At 34.3% G+C, this 12,571-nt stretch overlaps 1 protein-coding gene across 2 annotated transcripts; it reads left to right on the forward strand.

Moving 5' to 3' along the window:
• Positions 1 to 494: 494 nt before the first annotated feature.
• LOC126709329 (uncharacterized) lies at positions 495 to 12,065 on the forward strand. Of its 2 annotated transcripts, XM_050409531.1 has the most exons (4): positions 497 to 708; positions 3,319 to 3,666; positions 7,507 to 7,686; positions 11,213 to 12,065. In XM_050409531.1, exons 2-4 carry the CDS (start codon positions 3,412 to 3,414, stop codon positions 11,864 to 11,866), a joined length of 1,089 nt encoding a protein of 362 aa, XP_050265488.1. In that variant the 5' UTR covers positions 497 to 708; positions 3,319 to 3,411; the 3' UTR covers positions 11,867 to 12,065. The 2 variants fall into 2 exon arrangements, with proteins under 2 accessions (XP_050265489.1, XP_050265488.1); XM_050409532.1 differs by lacking the exon at positions 7,507 to 7,686 and having other exon boundaries at positions 495 to 708.
• The last annotated feature ends 506 nt before the right edge of the window (positions 12,066 to 12,571 follow it).

Raw genomic sequence — 12,571 nt, forward strand, 5'->3', positions numbered from 1 at the left:
CTTGTGATGAGACTAGTAGTGTCTACAAGAAGATTCCAATATTTGGATTGAACTTTTTTGTGGTTTAGAAATACTTCTAAACCTTAGGTTTAACAAGGAAAAAACTAAAGAACAACTTAGTAAAAATATATATATCTCAAACTCCATTTAAAATACCTATAAAATAGGACATTTTTCTACTTATACATGTTATAAAAAAAAATAATAAAATAAAATAAAATAAAAATGATGACATTAGACAAAAAAAAAAAAAAAAAATGTGTTGCACCTATAAAAAATAAACATATATGGACCCAAGTTCCCGTCGAGTTGAAGTGGATTTTGAAATTTGAATGTAGACTGGGTCACTCTCGGTCGGGCCACAGCAGTCGGCAGTCGGCAGTCGGCAGTCAGCAGTCAGTGCTGTTGTGGTGATACAAGGTGATTACACGTGGAAAATTAAATTAATAGTTTTTGAATACACTAACAAATAAATAAATTCTATACCCCCCCCCCCCCAAAAAAAAAAAAAAAAAAAAGACAGCCAGTTTCGTTAATCCTTAGTCTAACGTGTCAGTCATGGCGATAGTGTTGCTGCCACCTCTGCACCTCATAACTGGTTAATCTCCATACCCATTAGTATCAACACGCCCACTCTCTCTCTCTCTGTGCTAAAATCTCAGAACCTGGTTTCTGCTTTAGCCCAGTCGGCAGTCGCTTTTTCTTTTGGTAAGTACTTCTTGTCTTTTTCTCTCATTGGGTTTTGTTTTGTCTCATTTATTTTGGTCCTTTCACATCCCTGTTGGGCTGTGACGGTTACATTGTGGCTTTTACAATTTGTATGGAGTTTCGGGGTTTCTAATGCGTCAGGGACTTCTGGGTTTCGGCTGTTTAATTTGTCTATGCTTTCACATGTTGCTTAGGTTCTTCTTTAATACTTGATCTTGGAACGGGAAGTGGTTTTTTTTTTTTTTTTTAATGACATTTCAATTCATTTTATGGAGCTAATTGGTTTGTTTTCATTTGTTTTATCTCACAATTAGATCTTGTTTTTGGACTTTTTTTGTTCTAGGAATAATCATAAGTGAGTTATGTTCAATATATATATATGGACACTTTTTGTATTTTCATGATTTTTGCTCTTTATCATTAAATCAAACATGATTTTTGCTCTTTATCATTAAATCAAAGATACCAATTGTTCATAAAAAAGAAAAAAGAAAAAAAAAAGGGTTTTGGTGTAGGCAGCTTCTAACCCAGTCTTTTATTCCACCACAAGACATTTTACTAGTTTGAGCTAAGTGAAACCATGATGCTTCTTTCTTTCTTTTTTTGGGATAATTTGATAGTTATAATGGGAGGATTTGAGTCCTTGTTGTTTTATTGGAAACACTAGGAGTTGCCTACAAGTTGAGCTACAAGGCTTTTGGCAAACCCAGGATGCTTACTTTAATTGCTATTTGCATCATGAAATATTATTCCTTAGTTTGTTTTTTAAGCTAATGTTGAACTATTAAGAGTGAACTTCCCTTTTGTGGAAGCGAGAATTATGGCAGGATTCGAATCAAGTCCTCATTTGATAACAGGAGATTTTACTAGTTGAGCTAAGTGAAAACTAGGGTGCTTGCTTTTATTGCCATGGATTAGGAAATATTATACCATAATTTGTTTTTAAAGCTAATTTTGAACTATTAGAGTAAACTTCCCTTTTGTGGAAGCAAGAACTGTCTAGGAATGAGGCAGGATTGGGTGCCTTCTTGATTCATGTACTCATCTAATTCCTTAGTTTCCAGAGAAATGGCAAAATGATGTAACATCATATTCTATTATTCTTCCCCTGTCCAATGGGAAGTCCTGAAAATGTGAAATGTTGTTTTATATAGATAATTAGTTCTTTTGATGAAAGCGTGCCCTATTCCATTATTTCCTCTATCTAAAAAATGAGACAATAAATTGCCACCAAGCTTGATTATTTGTATTATTGTTAAAGGAGTAATGCTAGGATACTACAAATTTTAGGAAAATTATTAGGTGCTCCTGGAGCACGGTGATGTGGTGCTCCTCCTCACATTCATGGTGGATCCTGCCATGAATTTAATTAGTGAGATCCATTAGTGAGATCTGCTATGAATGTGAGAGGAGGGAGCATCACATCACTGTGCTCCAGGAACACCTAATAATTATTCCAAATATTAGCACATAACCTTTAAAAACTGAGGTGTCACTAGTCACAAAAAGTAATCCTTACATTCATTTATTATGTTGTTGGTGTCCATTAATCACAGTTGTTGCCATATCGGTTCTAAAGGTTATGTTATAAAATTTATAGTATCTTTAACATTTTCCTTGTTTAAGTTTTAGCCAGAAAGACAGTTGTAGCCCTACTTCACTGTTATTCTCAACTAATGATTACTATTGTAGATTCTCAACAAATTTCATTTTTCATTTTCTACTTAATGCATGCTGTTTTAGTTAATTGTAAAATTTCTTTTGTGTTCCAATTCCTTTAGAAAAATGCTATGTCCATAACATTTTTACAACACTTTCACAATAAATCCTAAGTGATAAGTTATTACTGGTGGTTATTGGTGGGCAAAAAAGTAATTTCAGTGGTGAGTTCAAATTAGAACCAATCACAACTTACCACCTATGATTTGTTGTAATGTTATGAAAATTTTGTGGACATAGCACTTCTCATTCCTTTTGCAGCTAGAGTAATAATTTGGGCAGCTGTAAGGTTAAATTTTACTTATCCCTGCACATTTGGCATGGCTAGTAGAAAGTATTCATTGACTGGTTATCAGATAAATAAAATAAAAAGAAAAAACCTGAAAAACTGAAAACAAAAGCGATTGCTGCTTTAAGTTTGATACGGACTAAAAGCTATTGCTTTAAACTTTATAAACGAAAATCATTTATGGGGGTAAATTTTAGGGAACAACATTGTATTCAATTGATAAGTAAAAAAAAAAAAAAATTAGAGGCTGTGTTAATAAAAATTTCCTCCTAATTTGTTCAGATGTTTGCTGCAGTTCAGCATGTCTTGATTCTTTTGACTTCCTATGTGTTTGCTACCTGCACTATCATTCTTTCATTGTTTTATATTAGTATAATGCCACTAACAACAATAACCAAGTCTCAAAATTTTTGGGGTTAGTTATAGATCCATAACAGCCTATACGGGGTTGGTCACATGTATTCTTATTTGCCATTTTGTTTTGTCTAAAGTCATACACTTTGTTACTTCCTTAATTGACACATCCTTTTTGATTACTTCTACTGATGTTATTTTTGGTACTTGTTTTATGTTAGTATATTAATTTTTTTTTTTCCTTGAAGGGATTCATTAATTTCCTGGATATTGGGATTTGAATACTTTGCTACAACTTTATCCAACCTGTTAACATGTAGTTCAGCAGGAAAGGCATCAATATGACGGATTTGATGGCATTGTTTTCTGAGTTAATGACTACCATAGCAATTTTGGTGACAAGGCCTTTCTCTCTATTCAAATTAGCATACTTGTTTGGCATGAAGCCTGTTATCATTATTATTCGCACTTGGATAGAGTTGGTAAGGGCTGCAATTTGCTTCCATTTGAATCTGTTCTGGAGAATCACGATGATGACAGTCGCTCTTATATCTCTGCCTGTACGAATTTTGAATGCCTTACAGAATGAGAGGCAGGTCAGTATTATATCTTAGTGATTTTTACTCTAATGCTTTCTGATTTCTGGAAATGAGCTTGTGCTTTTCTTCTGGATTCCCTTTTGTTGGAATTAAGCACACAATGGCACATTGAGCAATGATAAAATATTGGTGGGTCATCAGAATCAGCATGCTGGCAGCCTACTGTACTAGGCATGTGCTAAAACCAAATCATCAGCAGTTGGTCATTTGTCTATTGACTTAACCAAGTTACTATAATTTTCCAATTCTTTTTATTTTTTCATACTTTTCTACTAAAAGTCCACGTGAATAAGTACTATGGTTGACAAGAAATTTAATCAAATGAGAGATGTGAGATTTTTTGTTTTTCCTTTTCCACTAATGATCCATTTGATGAGAGGCCAATGAGTTCCAGCTCAACTGGCACCTCCTCCTCTATATGTTCTAGGCAGAGGGTGAGATCATGGGTTCAAGAGCCATCAATAAAAAAAATGGATCCATTTGATGAGAGACGTGATGCATTTTTTCCCCCACTAATGAGTTTATATGATTCAGAAGGCTAGAACATTTAGCAGTATCTCAATTTCAGTTAAGCACTAGCTTTGTGGCTTGTAAAATGTTTGGGTTTTGCAATTTTTGTCTATTATGTGTGTGCTTTATATGAGATTTTTTTTTGTTTCTTTCAAAAAACCCTTCTCTACCTTTTGAAACACCAGTATACCATGTACAAAATATAGTGTCTTGATTTTATTCAGTGAACTGATCAATATATTTTGTAATCTATTTAATAGACTCTAGATTAAATACATTAATTTTTATTGACAAACTATCAAAACATTAGTTTCAGTTTCTTTTTGCTAATATTTACCGTGGTCCATAATTTATAAATTTTTTTTTATATTCATTAATGGTAAATTGATTTTTGGTGGAGAAGGGTGGACGAAGCGGAGAAGGATGGAGTGATCGGAGAGGATGCAAATCATATGATTGAAGTAGGGTGGAATGAAGTGGAGAAGCCCATCAAAATATTGTGTATTTATAGAATTCCTATTAAGCTCAAAGATAAATTCTTATAAGACTACTATAAGATTAGTTGTGCTCATCTTGGGCTATTAATAAGCAACATCTTTATAAAATGAGCATAGCTAAAATAAGAAGTTAAATGAATAAGTGGGAATAAAATATATATATATATATATATATATATATTTGAAAAGAAAAAATCATGGAGAGTAGCCAAATTATTTCAAATTTTATTATTAAATTTTTTTTTTTACTTAATTGAGATACCTGATCTCATATTTGAATTCTTGAAAGTTTTAAGTGTGAGTTGATTTAAGTTGATGGAATGAAAAAAAAGGTAGAGGAAGACCTAAAATAAAATTAGTAGTAGTGCAAAAGGACATGTCATTTAAGGAGGTGATGGAGTGCGTTAGAAGTATATGATTAAATGATTAAACTTACCATATCCCAATAGTTTAAGCTTTTAGGGCAATCGATAATTTAATATGGTATTAAAGCAGGAGATCCCGAGTTCGATTTCTGTCTCCTCCACTTTACCTCCCATTTAAAATCTCATGTGTTGGGCCTCACCTATTAAAAGAAAGTTTGAGCTCACACATGAGGGGAGTGTTAGAACTATGTGATTAAATGATTGAATTTACCATGTTCCAATAGCTTAAATTTTTGGGACAATTATCATTAATTTAATAGAGAGTATGATTTTGGGTGCGATAGAATGGCAAGAAAGAATAGTATGGTTGACCTTAATAGTTTGTTGAGGATCTATAGCTAACCCTAATGTTTTTGAATAAGGCTTAGTTGTTGTTGCCATTATGTAGCTAGATGCACACTAATAAATCAATTAGGTTGCTGAACATTGTTGGATTTGCTTGATATCATTTCAATATTTTGAATACTAAGCCTTTTGCTCTAGCTCAAATGGCACCTCCCTCAATTGTTAAGCGAGGTGAAGGATGAGGTCATGGTTCAAGAATCAACTAGTGCATGTGTTATTACAATAAAAAATGATTTTAATCCTAAGAGACTTTAATACCTTATCTTGCAAATAAATTATATCAACTTAGCATTTATTTATGTGAAAGTTAAAATTTAATGACATTGAGTCTAATGATTGATGGAACGATATATTAGACATAAGATGAAAATGATGGCTTGCAAGAAAAAAGAATAGGAAAGGAAAAACCCATTATTGGTGCCAATTAAATGATGAAAATTATATCCTCTCCTGAGATGTGAGCAAAACTGATGAGATGTGAATTAAGCATCAAGTGAGACAATCTCTAACTTGGTAATTGGAGAAGGATGAACGACAAGGATATGTGCAAGTGTAAATCTTGAAATGTTATCAACTGAATGTGTCCAGGCAGTAATGTGTGTACAGTAAGTTATCAACTGAATTTCTTGAATAGGTAAACTTCAACACCAGTCCTTTCACACTTTTTTTTTTCATGAGTTAGATTAGAGTTTAAAATTAAAAGAAATGGCCTTGGGAGTCCATTTTATAGCTGTGGCCATGCATTCCTGAAAAAAGTTGGACTGTATTCTGTGGCTTATAGGCTCAGCAAACACCCAAATTATATGCATCTGTGACCTGCAAAGAAAGAGTTGCGCCACAATAAAATAATTAGCCCTAGAGTGTTTTATGTTAGATACTCAACTAAATCCTCTAGCAGGTTGACTTTTTTAATAAGGCAATACCTTATTTCCAGAATTACGGTTTGATCTTATCTGAGCATTATCATTAGAAAACATGTTTTGAATTAGATTACAGATATTATGTAATTATGAAATAATCCAAGGATAATATTCTTAGGTCTGATCCCTTTTGAAGGGAATTTTTCAAGACTACAACGAGTGAATATTTAAGTGCTTGAGAATGCTTTCTAGATTGATTTGGACTGGGAATGTACCAATTGCTTATGATCTTTACAGTCGCTATATTTAGTGGAAATTACAACAATAATGGAATTGAATGGATACATTATAAAGGAATGGAATGGAATATGGTGAATTTTTTATAGGGGGTGTCTTTAGATGTAACGAGATTGGCTGATTAAGTTAGCAAGACCTTTCCATTGTCAATCCTTTGCTTGTTTGCTTTATCATTGGTATGCCTGCTTTGGGAATTTATTGAAAAAAGAAATGGAAAAGGAAAGAAATATAATATTTTACAAGTATAACTTTTACCTTCTATTATACTTTTCAAAATAGGGAATTAATATTTCACTAATATACCCTTCACCTTTTATTATACTTTAGAAAAGGGAGTCAATATTTCACCTCCATTTTATTAAAGGAATGCGTGTTCCTCCTACTATTGGGAGGAATGTCGATTAGGAAATGGAGTGGAATACACATTCCATTGAAGCCATTCCATTCATTCCTACTGAACTCTCACATAAGGGAATAGATGGACTATCCTTTAAAGATCTTTTTTTATTCCATTCCTCTCTCATTCCAAATGGACTGTAATTTTGATTGACTTGGAAAATCCAAATAATTGAATTACAAAAATACTCATCACTAGGAAATTAAGTAAAATACTCATCACTAGAATTGACTTTTAAACAAGACTAAATTAAAATAAAATTGTTTTCATGCTTCCCGCAGCAAGTGGTTAATTGGATTTATGTGCCACCTAAAGTCTAAGATGAAGGATTAAGTTGAACTATGCCTGCTTTGGTTTTTGATGAGGTGCATTTCCAACCTTTGAAATTTTCACCTTAGCCAATCTGTCAGAAAGTCTACAATAAAAAATATTCCACATTTTTCAATGCTTGAATTTTTTATCTCCAAATATATTTTAGATATGAAGATGGTTGTTGGTCTGTGCAGCTCGAACTGTATCTGCATGACATGCAGATTGACTTGGAGAATCTTCTGTGGGATAATAAGAAATTACAAGAACATCTTCAAACAGCCATTAAAGAACGTAAAATGATGGAGTTGATATTAGAAGAGCTTGAAGAGGAACACGACAAGGCCATTGCCAAAATTGAACGGTTAGAGGGTGAGGTACAGATCTTTCACTGTTGAGTGTTTGAGCAATTTTACTTACTTTCTGGCTCTGTTGGGAATGTAAATATTTTCTGTAAATGTCCCAACTTCATCTCAGGTTTACAATAATAACTTTCTATCTTGATCTGAAATCAATCTGTTATGGCCATGCATGTGAGGCTTCCATGTATGCCATGATACAACTTAATAAAATTCTTTATTTTCAAAAAGGAAAAATTTAAAACAAACTGTTAAATTTTAATAAAAAGTGTTGTCTTTTGAAAGTGTCAACTTTTACCATGGAGCGGTATCCTCTGAATCTTCTTCCATTGATCACTTATTCAGAATCTGCAATTTATATTTCTCTGTTAAATAATGTCATCGTAATGGAAGTTTTTTTTTTTTTTTTTCAAAAGATTGTAGTCTCCAACTAAGTAGCGCATTTGGTGCATATTATCTGCCTCTTGCCTCCCTACCGCAATGACCCGCACCCTCCATATTCCACTACCCACCACCACCGCAAGGTTTCTACTTTCAATGACCCTTCCTCATAACTACCAAGTGATAAATGCCACCCAAAATTCATCCCCTCAGACAGAGAATTCTTTCCACGGTAACAGGATGTGGAGACTTGAAAACTATAACTCAAGCTAAAATGATCTGTACAGTGGTTGCAAGGGATGGAAAAAGACTGTTATTATGGGTTGGTCCAAATACTAGAGCGGAGATCCAATGGGTCAAGCCAGGGAATGATGAGGAATTAAAAAGTGGGTTTGCATTAATTCAATTAAGAATGGGGGTGTTGACCTAAGACCATATCCGAAAGGAAAAAAATACATGTCAAGCTGAGCTAGTTCGGGAGTGGGACTAACCCAAGGTGATGCCTCTTGATGCAACAAAGGGAATACCTTGGGAGCCTCAAGTTTGGCATTGATGAGATGAGAGAAGTTGACTACAGAACTTATGGTGAATATGTTTGACTGATGTTCTGTTGGGTCAATGAGTTAATGTAGGGAGGGTGCCAGAGGTAGAACTGGAGACTTTGAGGAGGCTTTAGTGACGGAACATAGGTGTGGGAGCCCAATATTCTTTGATTGGTCAAGCTAGGGAGGTGCCAGAGGTAGAAGTGGGTTGCATAAGGGGTTAGAGAAAGGCCGATCTTGATATGTTGGCAATATAAGACTCTCTGGAACTCCACAAGCCAACCGATCTAGGGTGTGGTGGATATGCCATTAATATTTGACTGGTTTGCAACCTCTGGTGAGGTTGATGCACTGAACGCTGGGTCAGTGCTGAATGGTGAAATGGTCTTTCATGAAGGGGAATTGGGGTCTAGCTCCAAGCATCCTCCTAGATCTTTATAGTTACCCCAGCTGCCACCATTTAACAGAAAACTTTAGAATTTAGATTTAGTAATTCCCTTCCAATTATAAGAAGCATTGGAGTTAGGAGATTGAAGAGCAGTTTGCGCATATATATGTATAATATGCATGTGTGCGTGTGCATATGTGCCCTTAAATCAATAAAATGATGATTGATGGTTGACATGCTTGATGCTTCCATTGATTTTGTGTCCACATATATATTATTTTGTACAATACTTGACATAACTACATTAGGTTGTTGTCAATGGTGTATGGATGGAACGAGTTATATTCACCTTTTCAAAAGAAGAATTAGATAAGCTGCATTTTGATTGGGGTTGAGTTGTGGATTATAGAATGGCTCAGGCCACATGATTCAGATTGATAGACGATTGATACCATAGATCAATGGATTAAAGAGACACACTCTGCTCTGAAAGGATTTACACCAATATCCAATATAAAATGGTTTCAGGACCCAAGTTTTGTGCGTTATTGTTGTTGATCTCAGCCATTTGATTTTGCTCAATTCTGTTTTAATACCCAAGAAAATGTAGGTTGACCTCCAAAATATGACAAGTTTTCAGTGTTACGTTATTCACAAGTATAATATTGTGGGAGATGTAATTTTTATGCCAAATATGGATGTATGAGAATATGATCACATAGTTATGTGCTGAAAAAAAAGGTTATAAATACTTTCACATGCTCTATAACTTTTAGGATGTGTGAATTGATATCGTGTTAGAGTGAGAAATTAGTTATGGAAATCTGGTAAGGTAGATGGTCCAAAGTCATTATATTCAACACAAAAAAGTTGTCATGAAGCAAAAGAATGCTGTCTGGAATTGAAGCAGGGTAAGAGATGCAAATCCAGACTACTATTTTTAGCTCTGGAAATCTGAATTAAGCTCAGATAAATTGGGGAATCCCAGTCTCTTTTGTTGTCCATCTCCAGAGTTTCTTGAGGATTCTTTGATATTTCTCATATTCTTTCGTCCTTTATTGAGAAACAGTTTCAGAGGAAGAGGGACACAGAGAGGATTTCGAAAGGGAAATTTCTCACTCATAGATAGGATTTCAAAAAGTCCAGAATACAAACACTTTTCTTGAAACATGAATTTTGTATACATGTCATTTATCTGAATGAGAGGATGAGTTTCTGGATGTTTTATACTCTTTATCTTTTAGTGATTGATTAACTTTAACAGTATTATAAGAGATATATAATGATTTATATATTTTTAACTTTAGAATCCTTTTGGTCTATTTAGCTTTTTGGGTGCAATTTACAGATTTTGACAGAGGAATCACATTGACTTACAATTCTAAACTGAAGTGTGTCAATTGCAAATTTTAGTATATGAGGGGCCAAAATTATAGCGACCCAAAACTAAAGAGGGACCACAAGGTATTTTAGTGTAGATTTTATCACAGTTAATACTTATAGCCACAATACATACTATGATAGGAGTTCTTTAGATCATTAGCCTGCTTCTGAGTTATGGCTGTACCCTAGTAGTGGTATTTTAACTGGTTTAAACTTCAAACTATATGATTATAATTTGCCTCTACATTTTAGCTCATCTTCCCATCATAACTTTAGGATAAAGCAACAGTAATAAGGGGATGAAAGTCACTGGAAAAAAACCTTTGTATGATCAAAGACAGATATCTGTGCTGGAGATGATATTCTTAATTATCAAATTCTTAAAAGGTTTTGATTATAGGAGTTGTCATCAGTATCATACTTTAAATTGGGAAGAAATCCTGAAATATACTTAACTTGCTTTGAGTTTAAGATGACACAAGACGAAATATATCCAGACACAGAAGTACGATAGTTTCACATGCCTTGAATGTGTTATAAATTTATTATTTATTTCTTTCCTGGTAGTCTTCCTATTACTCCATCTTTTTTCGTTGCTCATCTATTTCATTTTGGAATGTCCTTGAATATGGCTTGCTTGGAAAAGTCAATGGACACTGCAACTTACCTTTTACTTTATTTGAAAATTCAATTTCCCCATTTTATTAGTCTTATTTGAGTTTAAACCCAGAGATTGTATATTTGGAAATTTGAATTTTCTTATTTTAGAGTTAATTCATTTAAATGTTTTTTTTTTTTTAATGTAAGCTGATTATATTCTTTACTGACCCTTGTGGTTTGTTCTCCACAGTTTCAGCATATGAAGAATGAGAATCTTTGGCTGAAAGAAATTCAGGGTAAGGGAGATTGGAGTATTAGAAGTCCAGATGACAAGGGCAATGGCCAAAACACTAGCGTTTCTGACAATTATGGAATTCCCTATGGGATCTCATCGTTGAAATCCAGTTATAATGCAAGTGGTATCTTTCTCCAGGATCTAACGATGCCTAAAGACACTTGGGGGGACGAGAGCAAAAGAAAAACGGACATTATCAATTTCTTAAAAACCAGATCAAAATCTAGTGAAATCATCGCAAGACATTCAGATACAAATGAAGTTCTTGACCAACGCAGGGAGGTTGCACTATCACAAAGTCTTTTCAGTGCAGTATTATCGCTTTTGGTTGGAATGATTGTGTGGGAAGCTGGAGACCCTTGCATGCCCCTTGTAGTGGCTCTTTTCACAGTAGTTGGAATGTCCTTGAAGAGTGTAGTTCAGTTTTTCTTCACCATTAAGAACAAACCTGCTTCGGATGCAGTTGCTCTCTTAAGCTTCAACTTGTTCATACTTGGCATGCTGACCTACCCAGCATTGCCAAGAGTTGCTACATTGTTGGCTCCACTGGCTTTGAGGTTTGTGGACCAAACAGTGAGCTGGTTTTGGTCTCGCATTCCCACAGCTTGAAAATGCTCGGCTCTTTACTTTTCTTGTACATGTATCATAGATCTCGAGTTTGTTTAAAGCAGTAATACTCTTTATAGCTTGTACAGTACAGGTTGTTTATTGGTCCTTTTCTGTTATTGTCTAGCATGAATGAACTTCTGTAATAAATTTCTTTTAACCTTCATTTTCCGAGGTTGCTTGATGATCATTTATATTGGTAGTTTTTAGTTTTTAATTTGTTTGCATCCCTTCATCTCAATATATTTTGCAAGACAGTAATGTTACTTACGTAACATTTTTCACAACAAATTTCATAATTGTTTTTGCGGTTTAATTGTGAGTGACTGTGAGTAGTGGTGGTGGTGGTGGTGGTGATGGTGGACAATACACTTATGAACATCACTTTTTTTCCTACCACTTATCGTCAACCATTTAATCAATTGTGAAAAAAATTGTGTGCATAAGTCAATGTCTTGGCATATACTCAAAAGAGGTCGTTAATCCTATTTTTTCAGCTGTGTACCTATAGGTGCCTAGATAGACCATTAAATGGCACTTCACTTGAGGACGTGTTACTGCTTTAATGAGAAGGTGAGAGCTGGTGCAACTTTTCATGGTATGAGATGGAGTGGTTGTGAATTTGTGATCAACAAGCCATATTTATGTTGGTGGCATGGGCTGAGGACTAAGTATTCAGTTTATCTTTATAGGTTTGGCTTGTGGGGT

Source organism: Quercus robur, chromosome 12 (genome assembly GCF_932294415.1).
Source record: "Quercus robur chromosome 12, dhQueRobu3.1, whole genome shotgun sequence".
Lineage (NCBI taxonomy): Eukaryota > Viridiplantae > Streptophyta > Magnoliopsida > Fagales > Fagaceae > Quercus > Quercus robur.

Coding starts and splice junctions, on each gene's coding strand:
- LOC126709329 (XM_050409531.1), top strand. CDS start 3,412: ATGACGGATTTGATGGCATTGTTTTCTGAGTTAATGACTACCATAGCA. Junction 3,667..7,506: donor CCTTACAGAATGAGAGGCAG/GTCAGTATTATA, acceptor TGGTCTGTGCAG/CTCGAACTGTATCTGCATGA. Junction 7,687..11,212: donor TTGAACGGTTAGAGGGTGAG/GTACAGATCTTT, acceptor TGTTCTCCACAG/TTTCAGCATATGAAGAATGA.